General features: G+C 41.8%; 1 protein-coding gene across 1 annotated transcript in view; it reads right to left on the reverse strand.

Moving 5' to 3' along the window:
- The window catches only part of LOC106038940 (deleted in malignant brain tumors 1 protein), an 81,675-nt gene that overhangs the window by 54,589 nt on the left and 7,740 nt on the right, over window positions 1-19,346 (reverse strand). Inside the window, exons 12-26 of the mRNA XM_067000614.1 lie at window positions 17,918-18,229; window positions 17,615-17,659; window positions 16,625-16,778; window positions 16,210-16,418; window positions 15,418-15,590; window positions 14,445-14,836; window positions 12,277-12,554; window positions 11,435-11,604; window positions 5,028-5,069; window positions 3,765-4,191; window positions 3,033-3,293; window positions 2,554-2,865; window positions 1,298-1,448; window positions 788-999; window positions 372-544 (exon numbers count right to left, since the gene is read on the reverse strand). Coding sequence (XP_066856715.1) covers window positions 372-544; window positions 788-999; window positions 1,298-1,448; window positions 2,554-2,865; window positions 3,033-3,293; window positions 3,765-4,191; window positions 5,028-5,069; window positions 11,435-11,604; window positions 12,277-12,554; window positions 14,445-14,836; window positions 15,418-15,590; window positions 16,210-16,418; window positions 16,625-16,778; window positions 17,615-17,659; window positions 17,918-18,229 — 3,311 coding nt within the window. The remainder of the gene's footprint in view (window positions 1-371; window positions 545-787; window positions 1,000-1,297; window positions 1,449-2,553; window positions 2,866-3,032; window positions 3,294-3,764; window positions 4,192-5,027; window positions 5,070-11,434; window positions 11,605-12,276; window positions 12,555-14,444; window positions 14,837-15,417; window positions 15,591-16,209; window positions 16,419-16,624; window positions 16,779-17,614; window positions 17,660-17,917; window positions 18,230-19,346) is intronic.

The following is a 19,346-nucleotide window of genomic DNA, read 5'->3' on the forward strand; positions in this document are numbered from 1 at the left end:
AAAAATATAGTTTCATCTTAAACTCTTGGAGCAAAGAAGCTTGATGATGGTCTTTTCTGCACACATGGAAATAAACTTGCTGATACAGAACACTGTACAGAACTTCTGTACAGAACACTGATCATTTAATACACAATCATCCCAAACCTGCATGGCACTTAAACTCATGAGCTTCCTCCCTAGACTCTCATTTCTGGTAAGGATGGGGATTCCCTATGGCAAGGAAAGCTAAAACATTAAAACCCCTGGGTCTCAATTCGCTTCTTACCGCTGAGGACCACAATGGCTCTCTTGTGTCTCACTTCAAAGTGTGCCCTGAAATTCAGTTCACCCAGTTCAGTTCAGTTCACCCAGTTTAGTTCAGTTCATACCTCTCGTATCGTCCCACAGCTGTCGTAGGGAACGTTGAACACCACCTCGTGCGGTGTGAGTGTTGGCTCACAGCGAGTGTCGTTCAGGGTGACCGTCTCTGCAGAGTAGCCTCGTGACTGGAGATAGTCCCTGCTAACCACCGCATGCATGTAGTCTGGCAAGCACGTAAGGGCTGGTAGAAGAAGATACAATATAACAGTTAAATCAGCTATTTGTTAATGATCGAAGGTTTTAATTGAACCAAAAGTTGCTTTTTTCTTAATGTAGGAGGTAGTCTCTTCACATACCAACCCAGCATGCATCACTTCCTTTCCCTTGCATCTTTAAATACACACACATATTTATTTTGCAAACAAAAACTATAAACAGGCTTGTCTGCTGAGAAGCAGAGTTTCTGCTCTGAAGGGGAACTCACCAATGTTGTGATCTGTTGGGATGGAGGAATAGTGGGCCTGGAACCCTCTAAGTGTGTATCTAGAGTCACTGTGAAAGTGGATGCTCATTAGGTTTGAAGACGACGTGTATGTGAGGAAGGAACCAGCACAAATTCTCCCAAGAAGTGGAGAAGAGTGTGGAGGCCCATCATAGACTTCAATGTAGTCATACTGGCATCTGTTGTTCTGCAACCTGGGGAACAAACATCATCACCTCGTCAACACGCTCCAGAAACTCTGATTTACCTGCCTAACACGTGATAAAATATTTCAGCACCTAAAGTTTTCACAGCAGATGCTTTATTCATTTTGCAGGTAGTTGTGAGGAGAAAATACTTCACTAATCCAGTGTTTGTTCAAGCTTTCTACCTGCTAGATGATATTGAAAATATCTTTAAATTTGTTAAGGTTGCCTATCTCAAATAAGTTTTCAAGCTTTTCAAGTAAGTTTTGACTTTGTTATTTGTCCAGGGAATCAATGTTCTACTTACGCAATATCTCTAAATGTGAGCATAACACGGAAATTATTCTCTACTTGTATTTCCCACACACAGTGAGCGTTGTTTGGATAATTTCCAGGGTAGTACGGACTCTGCAGCATCCCAGAGGAATTTGAAATTAAGCCACCACAAGAATAAGGTGCTGCAGAAAGAAATGGAAGAGAATTTACTTACAGTAACCTCTAAAAATGGTACTTTTGTTGTACATGGCTAATCTGCAGCTGCTGAAAAGCAGGTTTCCTGCTGTCTTCAGATCATCCTCAGTAAGACTCAAATCAAAACAAATATTTGGTTTTGCTGTAGGTTTAATTTCATAGTGCATGCTGTCACATCTATGGTGTCAGATCACCATCTTCAGGCTGCTCTGGTGTCTCCTTTCTGCAGTTCTGGTTCTGGGAGGGGTTATGACAGTCAACATGGAAACACCTTCCTGTACGGACAGCGTCCCCTCAGACTGCAATAAGCACTCCAGGCAGCTGGGCAGAGTAGGAGATATTATATCTCTTGCTCCGCCTATGAGAGCGGCTGCAAAAAGCATTCATGTTCCTGCCAGCATGAGTGCATTCTTATGTTAAACACAGATAATCCTAACAGCTTCCTCATAGGAAGGTGGGCATGGGTTCTGAATTTAGTTCCTACAGCACATGACATGCAAAGGAAACCCCTTCCCCACCACCACCATTTTATGTTCCTGCACAGCATCACAGCCCCGTGCAGCACACTCCTGGATGGGTTCTTGGGCACATTCACGTCCATACTGATTTCTGATGTGAGTGGTCAGCTCTACATCTGAATTCTGCTTTCCAATGCAAAAGTAGCAGGCTGGATATCATAACACCTCTAATAAAGGCAAAAATTACTGATTCCACACCACCTCACTGATAAACTACCTGCTAGTATAAATACAAATGGGGAACTTTTCAATTAAATCAGAATTGTTTTGGAAAATGGTTTACGAGAACTGTATAGAAATCATGACCTAACCAAAGCATACTCCGCACAAGCAATTAATGTCAATAGAATAGCACTGTGCATGTACAAATAAAAAAGACTCGAAGAACCACGGGAGAGCATTACCTTCTGTAGGCGCAGGGGTGGTTGTGGCAGCTGTGAGAGTGGAGGAAGAAGAGCCACAAGTGAGATGTAATGCTCTGGAGAAGGGGCCCGGGGGCACAGAGTACCACAATGGTGATTCGGGGCTGGAGGGGACAGAAGGCCGGGAGCTCCACGTGGAGCCGCTTCCCTACCTTCACAGATGACACCGGCATCCTCTCTGTGGACGCAGTTGTGTACGCCCCAACCGTTGTGCCCGCAGAGCAGCAGGGAGGCCTCGTTCCCGTGGCACCACATGTTGTCCAGGAGGATGTGGCCGCTGCCGGCGCCGAAGTGAGCGCTGCCCGGGGCGGCCGTGGCGGGGCCGCAGCCCAGCTGGCGGCACACCACCTGCGCCTCGCCCAGGTCCCAGAAGTCGTCGCACACCGTCCCCCAGCTGCGCCCGTCCCACACCTCCACGCGGCCCTCGCAGCCGTGCCGGCCGTCAGCCAGCCGCAGGTGGGCACCTGGGACACAGCACAGTGAAGGCGGTCGCTGCATGTCCTGCCTCCCCCACCCACCAGCCCGAACTACCAGCTCGTCCCCACGCTCTGCTCTCGTCCTCTCTGCAGACCCCCCCTGTGCCATCAGGTGTGGGAAGGGCGATCAGGGTGAGTGACCCTGGGTGGGTTACCTGTTGTGCTCGTCGCTGCTGTGGAGGTGATCTCTGTCAACCAGACTGCTGTGGAGGGCACTGGCTCTGTGGAGTTCCCTTCTGGGAATACAGAGGTCGTTGTCAATGCAGCGGTTGTCTCCAGCATGGGGGTCAACAAGGCGGTGCTTGTCTCCACTTGTGTGGTCTCTGGTGGTGTGGAGGTGATCTCTGACAACAAGGTTGTTGGCACTGAGGTGGTCATCCCTACTGTGGAGGATATTGGTGTTGTAGTTGTCCTTTCTGTGAGTACAAAACAAAAACACGACCCACATGAGGACTGTGTTTGTGCAATGGGTATGTCTTTGTGTAAGCTGCGGACCCAGTTCCTAGTGAATGAAGTGAAGTTGGGAGAAATTACTTTTTTGGCATACTCCATCTTGATAGGTCAATGGAGAGAATGGAGGAGGGTAACAGCCAGTTTAAAATTGTTCTTGAAAGTGTTATTTACAGGTGGTGGCACCAGACAAAAGTACTGCTTGGCACCTGCTCCAAGTCACAGACACCATGGGCCAGGTGAGCCTGGCAGCTCTGCTCTACAGGCTCCTCCTAGCTACAGATGCCAAGTAGAAAATAAATGTCACTTAAAATGTAAGGAACACAGCATGCATGCAGCAGCAGAGATATCACAGCAAGCTTTTTGTTATCTCGGGAGGAGGACATCTGCATATCTCTATGCTGACACATGTATATTGGGTGCAATTTAAAGAAAAAGTATTTGGAAAACAAAAAAAAAAGTGACAGCACCTGAACAGACAACACCAGCATCTTCGTGGTGGTTGCAGTTGTGTCTCCTCCATCCGCTGTGATTACAATGCCACAGGGCAGGCTCGTTTCCCTGGCACCGCAGATCGTCCAGCAAGATGCTGCCTGAGCCTTGGCCAAAATAGGCACTACCCGGAGCTGAGATGGCCCGGCCACATCCCAGCTGCCTGCACACAACCTGGGCATCGGAAAGGTCCCAGAGATCATCACACACAGTCCCCCACTGTCCTTCATAATAAAGCTCAACACGACCTTCGCATCTGTGCCTTCCATTCACCAGTCGGAGACCAGTTCCTTTGGGAAAGAGGGAATTAAGCACAGAGTCAGACAAATAAGATGGAAGTGACCTTAAGAAGTTCCATCCTCCTGCCCCAGGCTACCACCATTCCTAGGAGGTGTTTGTCTACCCTAGTATTAAACGCCTGTGAGGACAGAGATGATACAGGGAGAGACCCCACTTTTTTTTCTTCCTCTCTGCCAGATCTCCAAATCAGCTGCACATATTCCTATGATATTTCATGCAAGATTTCGACAGGAAACTTAGACAGATGGCTAAGCACAAACTGTTTCAGCAAGAAAGGAACATTTTTGATAGGAAAAACACAGCAGGAGAGGAAACGAAAGAAAATGAATTTCACTATCAGAATGAAATGTAGGTAAAACTCTGTTAAGAAAAATAGCACTGAAATTTTTCACATAACAAAATACATGTAGTTTAGGAACATATAGCATGTTTAGGTGTTTCCTTTTTTTACATTGCCATCTAAATGTTTTATGCTAAAGAAAAAGGAGATGTAGCCATTTGCTTTGAATCCTACAGGAATTTAGGAAGTACAGCACAGTTTTCTGCCCCCAGCCTGTGTCTTACCAGAAGTGTGTGTGTATAGCAATTCTGCATGATGTAGAGAGCCTTTGCTGACCTGAAGGCAAGGGGCAGAGGGAGAGCAAGGGGAGCAAGGGACAGCAAGATGCAGCTTGGACATCCAAGACCACTTTTTCCTAAACCTGTGTACATGGGACTGCTAAATAAATGCACATGGGGTGCTGTATAAAAATTACCAGGCAGCTAATTTGACATTGTACAGTACTGAAGTCTAAAATTAAGGACATCAAACAGTGTGCTACTTTGTTTAAATGATGTCAGAATAAGACCAAATGAAGCCTTCAGAAAAAGAACTAGAGAACTTTTGAGAAAACAATAGCCATTCTTACCTTTTCTCCTTGTTTTATGCGATTTAATTGGGATTTGTCTTCCTGTAAAATTTTTTAAGAGAATTTTAAAAACCTAAGGTCCACACATCGCAAAAAAATCCTGTAGTTTTTAAGAGTAATCTTACCAGAATAATTCTGCTAAGTGTTCAAAAGACTGGACAATGAACTCAATGGGATTATAAAAATTTCATTAGGAATCCACTGGCTTTTACTTTCCTAAATACCTATAAAATTGTATTAGAGTTACAAATAAAGAAATGCTCAATAACCTTGCACGAGTACACCTGATATCTGCTGTTACAATGCATTCATTCAGATAAATTCCATCTGCTTTTCAGTTTGATTTAGCTTTTTCATAATTTAGACATTCTGCATGAACCGTGTGAAAATACCAATTCTAAAGATTCATTTTTGGTGATGAAGTTTATTAAAGACTTTACCACCAAGTCTAAGTAAGTCACCTTAAAAATGTCGGTGTAACTTAAGATCTACAGTATTTACACTTTGGAAATCAAAATATGCATGCTGCATATGTCATGCTTTGCATGTCTGCCAAATAGATATTTAGCTTGTTATTAAACTCTGAATAAGTCATCCAAAGCAAAAGAATTCTGTGGAGTTACCAGCTCCAGGATTCTTCACTGCATCTAATTCATTGTCAAGACAGTATCCAAACCAAGTATTTCCCTATTTGTATGCATTTAACTGCCAGTTCAAAGCAAGAAGCTATAAATTTGCCCCTTGACTTATATCGGAATTATTTCTTCAAGTATTTACTTGAAGATGCACATTTTTAAACTATACTTGTAGGATTTTTGAGAATTGGAACAGCAAACCTGGAAAAAAAAGTAACTTACTGTGCCCAGGGAACAGAGGCAGGGGCTGGGAAATGAAGCCAAAGCAGAGAGAAGGACTACAACAGCAAGAGTAGGATGGCAAGCAGAGCACAGATGAGGAAAACTGGATGAGGTGGATGATGGCAACATAAATTAACATAATGATGCTTAAATAGCTAGTTAGAAAAATTATCTGCAGTTATTCTAGGATTTACATTTACTTAGCTCAAAGCCATCTAAGTCGCTTAGGAGATAGAAACTATCATGTAAGAAAAAAGACAATGACAAAAAGAATGTTGAACGAAAATTGTTTCATGACTTTGATTATTTTTACCTGTCACTCATTTATCCACAGTGATAGATTATGAAAATTAACCTCTTATTATATTTCACTAAACTGTATGTCAAAGAAGATTCAAATAATGCAAGCAATATTTTATCTGTAGCATATGTACGCGTACATATACTCTGGAATAATTATACATTTTAGTGAAAAACAAATCTGTTCTTCCATAATTCTTAGATCAAATTTCTGTAACTGGAAGAATCACACATGTATAACATACTCATAGACACAATTCTAGCAAGGATTCAAGACACTAAGACAAGAACTATCCCTCAATTAAATGTTTTAAATCATTCTTATCATTTACACTGATTAAGCACAGTTCCATTCTACTAAAACTGTTAATTTCTCTTTTAATTTCACCTTTAATCTTTTGCCCAAACTGATACAGCATGAAGCATGAATCAACAGTCCATTTTCTATGCCAGTTCTATCTATGGAATCAACAGTCTTTATATTTTATTTTCTATGTGCCCTGGAACAAGTCTAAGTGCTTTACCTGATCTGGCCTCCAGAACTGCTGGGCCAAAAAAGAATAGGCACATCAATATCATAATGGTACCCATCTTATCAAGAGTTGTTGATAGAAAGGACCATCAGAATTTATAGTCTCTATTTCTGAAGGGGAGTGGCTTTATCAATCTCTTTTTCTACAGGAGGATGATAAAATAATCACGGTACTATGATCTGAAACAAAAATACGTTTGATTTGTTATTCAATATTTTGTAACATCCTGGTTTCTGCATTAAGATAATATCTCAAGAGTAACATTTTCCACTGCCTGGAAGGAAATATTTATGCTACCATAGGTGTTACAATCATCTCATTGTACAAACAAAACGAGCTCTTATCCAAAGATACCTTTTTGGCTGATGAATCTCATATTTTTCTTCTATGGGGAGATTTCGTGACAGGTCCGTGGAAGGTAGTGGGAGCTTAAAATTGAAGCGGGCTTCCTCCAGCAAAGTAGTTAGAGGGCTTCATAACTTGGTTCCAGCTAGTAAGACAAGCTTCCTGGAGAGCCGTGAATGTCTTACAGCTTTGGCATACTTCAAATATAGTAAGAAAACACCATGTTCAAGCATGACTGGGGGGTCTCTGAACATAACCCATGAGAACAGTGGCTGTTGCTGAACGTAACGTGATGACCAAGAGACACCTAATCAAGAGAGTTTGGTCCTATCAAAATTGCTAACTGCACCACAATATCAATGCCTCTGTCATGGGCAATAGATCCAACAAGAGGGTTAAGTTAGCAGGTGGCTGCAGCCTCTTGGTGCCACTGGAAGGGAGCCACTGGCGCTCTCTAGAAACCCCTACAGAGGCAACATGGTGGAGACATGGAGAAAGGAGAGTGGGCAATTAGTGGTCAGGGGCTGAGCTACCAGTCCAGGACATGGGGAAGGAGAGTTGATGCAAGGAGAAGCAGACCTCATAGAGGCGTGAAGCCTTGCTTGCTAGTTTACATGCTTGAGAACCTCATCCTTAAGCAGAGAGGATCTCATGCCATAATGTGCGATACATACTTTGCCATACTATGTGGGCAAATTGCTCCAGACAATTAGAGAGACTGAGCCAAGCTTTATAAGCAAATCTTCGAGACATCTGAAGAACCTTGCTGCTGAAGTGAACACGTGCAGCCCCAATATGAACCTATTCCTTCCTGACATTTTAAGTTCAAGTCAAAACTCATACTCTGTTCACTGTGAAGCTTAGGTGGCAAGAAACTGTCAAGAGAATCAGGATCAGCAGATAACTTTTTGTGAAAATCAGGCAGAAAAATCAGTGGATTCTACGCATATTTAGGTAAATTACATAGGTTGCAACTTAAATCTGTTCTAAATTTTCCTCTTATCTTTTGAACCATTAAATGAAAAAAAATGATTCAGATCTAAGAATTTCTGTTAATATATTCCTGTTTAATTTTGCACAGAGACTATTACTTCTCTGTTGTTCTTTGCAGAATGAATACAAAGCTTTTCCATAGCATAAAATAATGGTTATTTCTCACTCATGATTCTCTTGCCAGTGTGGCTACTTTCCTGTTTGATTGTGTTCTAACTATTTTAAAATAAAAGGCTGATGACCATCCTAAGATTGCAGAGCCAAAATATTGTTCTTCATCTTGATTCTTACTTCTACAGCCACCATGGCTTGGATGGCATTACAAGGAGTCAAAATCTGTGGCACAATTCTTGTCATGTACAGATTTATTGCAACCAGGGGGAGTCATCAAGGAAGAAGACTGAAGTCCAGGAGCCCAACAGAATGACTGAGAAGATCTTTCCACAAAGGCCAGCATTATTGGAATGGAAGAAGGAAGTGCAAGACACAAGAGGCCAAATATAATGTTGGAAGCCTTGAAAGCAAACATAAACGAAGGGTAAATATAGTTCTTCTTTATCCAAACAACCACATTTGTACATGAATGAGGAAATGTACCCAAGACTTCGTATTCACTATTCATATTTTTCTGGTTTTGACAACTTGGCAAGAAGCAGAAAAAATACAGTATATTGGCTGACCAACCAAACACCGCAATCGGTGAAGCAAGAATAAGTGATGGATAGCAATTCTTCTCCAAACTCTTGTAATAACTGAAAAGGCAGGGGAGAAAGGGGAGCAGACAAATGATTCCCTGATGGTTCAAATGGAAAAAATACCCATGTAGCTGTCCAGGTAAAGGAACAACACAGATTACTAATTTACCAGTACATTCTTCACTAATTAATCCTTTGCTACAAATGTCAAAGATCTACATATTTCTAGAGATCTTAATTATCAAACCATCTGCACAGTAGTAATAGATAAACGTAGTGTTCAGATTAAATTGAATTAATTAATGCAAATACCATACAAAGCATGTTTTCATCCTTCCCATTGGGTAGATAGGTCTCTTGTACTAATCCATATTTTCTTTGTAGGACCTGTAGGACTTTTCTAGCAGCTTGAAATGTTTTTTCAGCACATTAGTCTGTGAAAGAAGATCCATTAAGCTTTGAAAACAGTTCTGCTGCCTATTTCTGCAGGAGACTTCTGCAGACATTAACTTTTGTGAGGTTCAGATGAAAACCATTGAAAGGACATAGAATATTAATCAGCTTTCATTCATGACTACCCAAAAACTATCTACAGTGGAATGAGGGTATCCACAGACTTCTGCACAAAGGAACAATAGTCTGAATGCTTGAGTTATGATCCAGTGAGGTGTCTTAGTCCTATTTATTGGGTTTCTTGATGACCTCTTGGGCTCTGTTGCCTGTGTCACATGAAAAATGTCATTACAAATCCATTTGCATTTGTTTAATGGTGAGGAGGCAAGCAGATCAAAACCATCTACAGGTGAGAGTCAAATCAACTGGATTTACCACTAGAAAAGCTCCTGAATGTGGTAGGACAGGAGGTGGGAGGGAAGGTTCTTCGCAGAGGGGCCTTTCACCAAGCACATTTACTTTAGAACATGACCTTTTTTTCCTCACCAATTCCAGTTTTCTTGAACTCTGCATTATCGACACTGTTTGTGGATTACAGAAGGTGAGGGGAGATAAGGAGAATGATTCTGAGACACCAAGTGGTTGAGTAGTTCAGCAGTGTTTTCTGCAGCAACATTTAATATGGAAACCACTGAACTTGGTATTTCTTCCTCGTATTCTGGTATAATTCTCATATATCCACATCTGGAAACCCTGGCACAGGCATAGCATGGGAAGACTCAGTTCTGAACAGTACAGGCATGTTACAGATGGGAGGCATCAACACCCTAGGCCTAGGATCTTTCTGCTAGTCTGATCACAAAGGTACTCTGGGACTGCGAAATAGAAAAAGTGCCATTAGGCTATGCCCTGAAAATGGTGGAGTAGCACAACTGCAGCTGCAAGGCCATAAAGGGAGCTGGTGCAGGAGAGAAAACAACACATTTGGGAAGAACAGAGGGGAAGGTCCTCTTCTAGCGAGGCAGAAAACTCCAAGACCAGGAAAGGGTCTGCTCTGCTGAGCACCTCCAAGTCTGGGTAATCTCTAGGCTGCACAACAGGACTAGATGAAAGGTAATCCAGCTTCCTGATTGCTCTGCCCTTCAAATGTAGCTGTAAGTAGAGGAGGGGAGGATGTTCCTCAGTCCTTGCTCCTCATGTGCAGGCAATAAAATTCCTTTCCATTCTCTGTGGGCAATGCCAGTCCCACCTTGTAAAGTCCCTTTTCCACAGCATGGAGATGTGGGAAGATGCCTACCTTGGGTCACCTAGAAAAGGCAGTTTATAGGAAGAAATAATACAGGCTGAAATGATTAAAATACAGGCTGAAATGAGCACTGAGCTGCCCACATCCTCCACGTCATGACACGATGTAACGCTGGAGTATAGGTCACTACTTGGTCTCTAGCCCACCCCAAGCACAGTACATTATGTTGTTCCCAACAAATATTTCTCTTTCACAGCTCACAAGAAAATAAGAATGTCTAAAGAGGCGCATTTCTCAATCAAACACCAGTGACCTTTCCACCATAGTAAGTGAGTTCTTCCAAACAGGTTTTTCCTTTATTATCGTTTTTAATTTGTTTTCGCAAGGGGATAGGAGACCAGTGACACTTCCTTATGGCAACTTACGTACACTCTCTCTTCCACCCACCACTACAGATTTAGAAATGCGTAAGAACGAGAGCACGTATCATTGCTTGGCAAATTCACTTTGTCAGAAATCATGTTCTTCAGTCTGAAAATGTTTTAGCTGGGAGCTCAAACACATAGGAAAAGCATTTGCAAATACACAAAATATTGCTCTAAAAATGTTTTCTCTTTTGTTTTTATTAATTACACATTTACATAACAGGTTTGATCATATTCATCCTCTATACAAAGGCTCAGAAATGGTCTACATTTTCTCAGAGAAACACCTAAATGTGAAGAACCATGTCCCTCAAAACAGGGAAGGTTGTACTGGAGCAATTTCTTATATGCAAAGTGTGTATTTTTGCTTATGGCTGATTACAGAGATACTTTTACCCAAAATAAATATTTTTCTTGGATTACTCTCCAGAGTATCTCATATCAGTAAAACACTACCATATGCTTTATATGCATATAAGCACGGCAAAAGAAATCACTTCTTCCTTCTCAAGCCACCCAAATCAGTCTCCTGAGACAGACTTTCAAAGTAGGAGCTCAGTTGAGATGCGCTGAAATGTTCAAATTGCACCCTCCACCTGCAGATGTTTGGTCACCTCTCACATTATCTGGTACGGGGTGGGTTCCTGCAGTTTGCGCTTCAGAAGAAATCCTCCCACGGTGAGGATGGCAGCTGCCAGCACCACGGCGGTCACAGCCAGAGGAACATGAGAGCTAGCAGCAGGCGCTAAGCTCTCAGACTCCCCTCTCTCCTGGATGTTAGAGGCCAGATCTGTGCAGAAGAGAGCAAATAGAGTGGCTTTGGCAAATAGAGTGGATTTGTTTACTGAGCTGGTTAATCTCAAAGTTAGTGAGGCAAAGAGAAATTGATATAAAATGTTGCAATGTGGATATGATCAGAAAACAAATTGCTTTATCACACATTAACAAATGATCCCGTGGCCGTACCAAACAAGTAAAGATTACGGCAAGAAATTATGAAGCAACTAAGAACTTATAATGATTACACTTTAAGACCATAAGATGCTATTTCCTGACAGTAGAAACACCAGCTATAGGACACTGGAAAACATTTTCAAGGGGACCTATAGATTGTTCACTAATAAATAAGAGATATGCAAATCAGGCAGGGACAGCATTGAGAATCTAATACAGATCCTGCAGGTAGATGGGTTACGTCTCATTTCTCTTCCAGAACTTAATCAATTGCCATTTGACACATGCAGAATAAATAGTTGATCTAAGATAAAAAGGAAATAGTCTGTAAACATTATAAAACAATTTTATATCCATTATTTAAAAAAAAAAATGTCGCCCATAATAATTATAGCAGAGTTGTGAATAAACCAGCAAAGGCATATTTCAGAACTAGATTTCTGAACTGATATGTAAATGCACAGCAACATAGAGAGTTCTGCATTAAACACAAGTGGAAGTTATTTACCAATACCAGCATTTCTGTTCTCAGTGGGAGCCTCCTGAAGCTGAATAGGTCCAACAATAACACTCATTTTTTCCTGCGAAGATCCTGCATTCCTCTTGAACCTGTTAACACAGCCTTGATAGCAGCGGGAAGAATAGTCATTTTGCCTGCACACCACCAGCTCACACTGCAGGAAGACTGACGGGTATCGTCCAACAAATGAAAATGCATTAAAGGTAAAACGACTGACACTTCTGTATGGTGAATAGTAAGAAGAGTAGGTAGGATCTTTGACACACCTAGAGAGAGATATGAAAGTAACAGATTAGTTGTCTTAACTAGAAACACTATTACGCTATCTCTGTGCAATATGCTTCAGGTTCAGATATAAAACCAAAAGGTAAGAGTATAAGGGAACTCAAAAGGATTTTTAACAAAAGTATGTTTTTAGCAAGAGAAAATAAAAGGCAAAAACATGTAGCAGTGCCAGTGATTTCAATCAAAATATATACATTTCATAACTCAACAAAGTTCTTGTAAACATGAATAGCTGAAAAATAACTTGTAGTTCTGCTGTCTTCTGTGTTTAAGGTACAGGTGAAGACCTGTTCTGCATTTGCTAACAGGGTTACCTGCAGGTTGTTGCAGAAGCAGAAAGGGCCTATTTCTACCCTGGAAGAACAAAACTTATTCTGATACACATCATCACAGGCAAGCAATAGGCTCTCTAGTCCTTTGGTGTTTGCAGAGTACTGTGCTCAACACCTGTCCAAACTGTATCTTGCTCAACACTTGTCCCAACACTTGACAGATGTCAAATATTTCCACATTTCACAGAGCAAGTTGTTATGTTAACTTTCTTGTCACAGAGTTTCTCTTTCTATCAGTGACTAGCCTTTGCAATTACCCAAACTAGATCTTGGTCATTCCAGATAAATTTAACAACCGTGAAATGATTCACCCACAGCTGTTACCCCAGAATATTTCAAAGTTGTCATTAATTACTTTTTTATCTCCAAAAATATTTCACTGCTCATTTGCCTAATAAAGACCTAACAGTCCTCATGGTTTATTTTAGACTGCAATGATATCCCAACACCCATATTTATAGATGGATATTATCGATTTAACATTCAGTCAATACATTTCTGTTTGACACAGTTCTATAATACATGAATAAAAAATAACTGGAAAAAGATCAGAATGTATTTGCTCCATCTCCTGTGAGAGTGTCCTGCTCACAAAGCTTAATGAATATGTATTTTTACAAAAAAAAAAAAAAAAGAAAAATCTAAAGAAATCCCAACAAGAGGAAAACCTTTCTCAGATTCACATAATGTGTGAAAAGGAAGCCATTCACTTGGCAGGCAATAGACACTGAGACATTTAAGCCTGATACATGCTGTAACCTTCCAGCTTAGTGGTAGGTTACTACACTCCTACCTTGCTAAGGTTACCAATATCAACACCCTCCCAGGAGGCAGAAAGATTCAAATCCTACCTAGCACAGGAGGGAAATAAATTAGCATAGGCCTTTCCTTCCTAGAAGAAAATGGGACTCCAAGAGGCACACTTTTATGCTTCTATCTCCTTGTCTGTTTTGCGTTCCTTACAAGACACCACAACTGTTTTATCAAAAGTCACATTTTGTAGCAAATCAAGCAAAATGTCCTAGATTTTTGGAATAGCAAGAAAAGTCTAAGGAATTTGCTTTCTTTCTGAATAGACTATGTTGTGTTCTGGTTATCATTCTCTAGATATCATTAACAATATTTGAATAACATTGTTGCAAAACAGCGTAATAGAAGGCTCCTGAGAACCTTCCAATACCTAAAGGGGCCTACTGGAAAGCTGGGGAGAGACTTTTTGTCAGGGAATACAATGATAGGACAAGGGGTAATGGCTTTAAACTAAAAGAGGGTATATTTAGGTTAGATATAAGGAGGAAATTCTTCACTCATCTATGTCAGAAACAAGTTCAGACCTCAGTGCTTTACTGCAAATTCTGAATAGAATTTCAATTGTCATATTTAATTTTATTCAGGCTTTGCCAGAAAATCTTTCTTAGAATTGCGTTTGTATGGAGAATTGCAACCAATGTACACTGACACTAAATTACCTCTTTCATAAGTGAAGAACTTTAAGAACTGTGTACACAGATTTAAAATAATTCCTAAGAAAGTTCTTACCCACTTCTGATTAATTCATATTTCATTGTTGTAAAATTATTAGGATCAGGTGATGCCACACATGTATCCACGAACAACACCAGATTTGTGTCAGAGCTGTAAAGAGAAGCTTGAAGGAACAAATTCTGATTCAGGTCAACGTAGTAAGGAAAGTCATGCACTGGCCACAGGAACGATGAGGAATTGTAGAATGTCAGGTTCACATTGTATCTACTGTATTGGGTTTCAGTGACATTAACAGTGTCATTATCAGCAATGTACATTACTTGCACCCAGGTGTTCTGCAGCATTTTGCAGTTAATGTGCAACTGAAGGTCCTTTTGCCTCTTGATGATGGAATCAGAAACAGATGCTCTTATCACATTGGAATAGGTGATCGTTTCATTGTCGCCCTGTTCAACACATTAGATAAGTGCAAAATTAATACATGCAGTCATGTTCACACTGTGCAGTATAAACTTCTGTATGTGCCAGGTCCTTGTATTATTCAGAAAGAACTTGCCACAGAATCACATAATCACAGAATGGTTGAGGTTGGAAGGGACCTCTGGAGATCATCTAGTCCAACCCACCTGCTCAAGCAGGGTCACCTAAAGCACATTGCACAGGATCACTCCACAACCTCTCTGGGCAACCTCTTTCAGTGCTCTGTCACCCTCACAGTGAAGATGTTTTTCCTCATACGTCATACACAAAAACCCAAAGCATCCTGGATGGGATTGTTCACTCAACTCTATCCTACATTTTCTTCTCTAGAACATCACGCTGAAATAGATACAGAGACTACCTAATACTTGGGAAGGACAAGTAGGAATGTTTAACGGACCTTAGCCTCCCAAAACACATGCTTCTTTTCTGTGTTTTGAATACCATTGGACCACAATGCCCCTTGTGATTTTTGGCAGTTTCCCAAATGTCTACTAAATTTCTGTGCCCAGACCTGGAGACCTCTCAAGAATACATCGACACCCACCTGTCTACGTGTACCACAGCTGTTGTATGGAATGTTGAATATAACCTGAGTCGATGTAATTGTTGGTCTACAAGAAGAATCAGACAAGCTGGTGCTCCACGCTGAGTAGCCCTGTGACTGGAGATAGCTTCTTTCTATAACTGCATGCATATATGTTGGCAAGCACACAAGGGCTAGTGAAGAAAATATGAATTATTAATGAATTCAGGTAATTGATAATGCTTACATGTTAAAACTTCACCAAATGCAAAAGCTACTACCATTTAGGGGAGAGAATTCATTAACCAGAACACTTACTTTTACACTTTATGCTTAGATATGAATAGTCTCTGACAAACCTCAGCAGCTCAAGATCCAGTTTTGCCTTCATTGTTAGATAAATGCTTAATGGAGCTGATATGGTGTAGGTAATAGCTCTGCTTGGAAAAGTTGGAGTAGGAAAACTGCAGATAGCCTTTCTAACCAATATTTCTATGATTCTGTGAAAATTTGTCCACAAGGATAAAAAAAAAAAAAGTGCAAGTAATGAGGTGGTACGAAGAAAGATAAGTTTAGACTGACCATCATAGGAAACATCTAAGGGCAACTAATTACATAATTGAAAGTCTTTTTTAAAGTAAAAAGCAATTATTGTCTGAAAGTGATCAGTCAATAACTAGTTATGAAATTCAAGAAGGAATATCATCTTTGTGGGAGTGGCTCAACAATGTTAACAAATACTTATCTGGCAAATAAAATCAGGGTATAAAAGCCTTTTAGCAAAGAAAGCATTATTAAGTGAAGGAAACTTACTGGTACTCTGATCTGCTGGAAAGGATCGATATTCAGCATAAAACCCGCTACTTGAATATCTGGAGTCGCTGTGAAATCTGATGGTCATTAGGTTTGAGGATGATGTGTAGGCAACGTTATACCCAGAACAAATTCTTCGAAGCAGAGGAGAAGTATTGGGTGGCCCATCATAGATCTCAATATAGTCATTCTGGCATCCACCTTGCAACCTGAGGAAGCAACATGAATATAGGGTAAACACATTCGGTAAACTTCAGTTTTCAAGCGCTGAACAATAAAATAAGATACTGCATTCACACAATTTCCAGATAATATTTAAAATTCCTTTATAAGTATTGGAAACACACTTGGGAACTGTGCTTTCAGTTGAGATTTGGGCCCTATTTAGTGCCCAAGCAACAAGAAATTTACTTACTGAATGCTTCTAAATGTGATCATAATGCGGAAGTTATTCATCACTTGTATTTCCCACAAACAATTTGCATTATCTGGATAATTTGAAGGATAAAAAGGACTCTGAATTGTTCCGGAGGATCTTGACAATAAGCCACCACAAAAATATTTTCTAGCTGAAAAAAAAAAAAACATACAGATGTGATTCACATAGATTTGCCTATGAACAAATAAATATATATTTTATGTACCCAAGCCATAGCAACTGATGGTAAAGTCTCTAGAGAAACTGGATGGATATGCTCTTCTAACTGAGACTACAAGGGTGATTTAATCAACGAATTCTGACTCTTCTGTACTACTTTGAAGCTGGTGAACTTAAGATATATATGTGTACAAGAGACAGAAAGAGACACTGGCCCAAATAATACAAGGTATAGAAAAGGTCAGAAACAAAATCAACAGAGGCTGAAATCTATCCCCAGAAGAAACTGAGTCATAGAGGAGAGTGTGTAGGATTAAAGAAGAAAAAATAATTAATTATATGGAATAAATTAAAGAATGTAATTACTACAATTCCAGTCTATGCATTAGTAACTAAAACAAATCAAAATATATGCACAGGAAAACAGTGAAAAATGCAAACACACATAGAGTAATTAAAACTGGAGTAGAAACAGGGTTTGAGGTATTTATCCAACCACCAAACTGGGCTACTAAAAAGTGTAGTCCAAAATCACAAGTGAGGAATATTATCCCTGAAGAGATACATCTTGAGGAACAAAGCACAATCTCTTGTGAAGCTTTCCACTCTCCATGCCTGCAGGCAAGGCACACGACAGCCCCAGGGGCAGCACCATGCCCTGCCCTGGTGCGTGCGGCTACCAGCACTGCCCTTCTGCCCATCCAAACAGGGCACTGGGTAGCGTCAGACCGCCAAGCTGCTTGGGCTGCTAACCAGTGCCGCCCGAGGAGAATGCACAGAAAGGAGCCACGGGAGTTGCAGACGTACCTGGAGTTGTGGTGGGATATGGGCTCGTTGTGGAATTTATAGCTCCTGAGGAAGAAAGAGAAAGAAGCAAGTGAGGGACTTTGGGAGGAAGGTGCATGATCAGGTTTGCTCCAAGCAGCGGTGAATTTGCTGCTGCCCAGTCGCACTGGCTATGCAGAGCGTGGGGGTCTCAGCACGGCCATCCAGCATGGGAACAGAGTAAAACAGAAACGGCAAGAGTGTCTCCGAATGATCTCCATGTCAGGCAAAGTAGGGGCAATTTATGAAAGCGCACTATGATTGATGGAGGAAAACCAACACTACCTGAGCAGACAACACCTGCGTCTTCATAGTGCCCACAGTTGTGGACGCCCCAGCCAGAGCTCCTGCACTCAAACAGGGAGGACTCATTCCCTGTGCACTGCACATCGTCCAGGTAAATACTGCCACTGCCTTGTCCAAAATAGGCATTTCCGAGTGCAGAAACAGCATAGCCGCATTCCAGCTGCCTGCATACAACGTGGGCATCATTGAGGTCCCAGCTGTCGTCACACACCGTGCCCTGGCTCCCATTGCGGTAGATCTCTATGCGCCCCTCACATCGGTTTGTGCCATTCACCAAGCTCAGAGAGACACCTGGGAAAGCAGGGAACAAGGAAAACATGGGAAAAGCTGCTGGCACACAGGCACCTTCCCTCACCATTGCATTTCATCACCACACAACTTTCAGGCCACCGGGATCGTCACCCTCCACTCCATTAGACTGTGCCTTTTATAGAATCAGATAATCACAGAATGGTTTGGGTTGGCAGGGACCCTAAAGACCATCCTGTTACAACTCCCACACCATGGCACCTTTCACCAGACCCCAAAGCCCCATCCAGCCTGACCTTGAACACTTCCAGGGATGGGCCATCCCCAACTTCTCCCGGCAGCCTGTGCCAGGGCCTCACCACCCTCCGAGTGAAGAATTTCCTCCTTATATCTAATCTAAATCTACCCTCTTGTAGTTTAAAGCCATTACCCTTTCTAACACCTCTTCTACCCCCTGACAAAGAGTCCCTCCCCAGATTTTCTGCAGCGCCCTTTAGGTAGTGGAAGGCCACTATAAGGCCTCCCTGGAGCCTTCTCTTCTTCAGGCTGAACAACCCCAACTCCCTCAGCTTGTCTTCACAGGAGAGATTCTCCAGCCCCTTGATCATCTTAGTGGCGCCTCTCTAGACTAGTTCTTATACTTCGATGTCCTTCTTGCGCTGGGGTCTCACACCGGAAAACAGGACTCCAGGTGGGGTCTCAGGAGAGCAGAGCAGAGCAGAGGAGGAGAATCCCCACCCTTGCCCTGATGGCTGTACTGCTGCTGGTGCAGCCCAGGGTATGGTTGGCTTTCTGGGCCACAGGCACGCATTGCTGGCTCATGTTGAGCTTCTCATCCACCAGCAGCTCTTCCCCTCATGCCTGCTCTCAATCCATGCTCCACCCAGCCTCTATTTGTGCTAGGTATTCCCTGATCCAGATACTTGGCCTTGTTGAACCCCTGGAGGTTCACACAGGCTGACCTCTCAAGCCTGCCCAGGTCCCTCTGGGTGGCATCCTTTTCCTCCAACGTGTTGACCACACGACATAGCTTGGTGACATCACCAAATATGCTGAGGGTGCACCCAATTTCTCTGTCCACTTTCCCTTGGCTCGGCTCTCCCATCCTTCTATTCTGTGACTCTGGTGCTTCTTTAAAAGGGATCAGGGGGCGTTGGTG

The sequence above is a fragment of the Anser cygnoides genome, chromosome 7 (assembly GCF_040182565.1).
Source record: "Anser cygnoides isolate HZ-2024a breed goose chromosome 7, Taihu_goose_T2T_genome, whole genome shotgun sequence".
NCBI classification, from domain to species: Eukaryota; Metazoa; Chordata; class Aves; order Anseriformes; family Anatidae; genus Anser; species Anser cygnoides.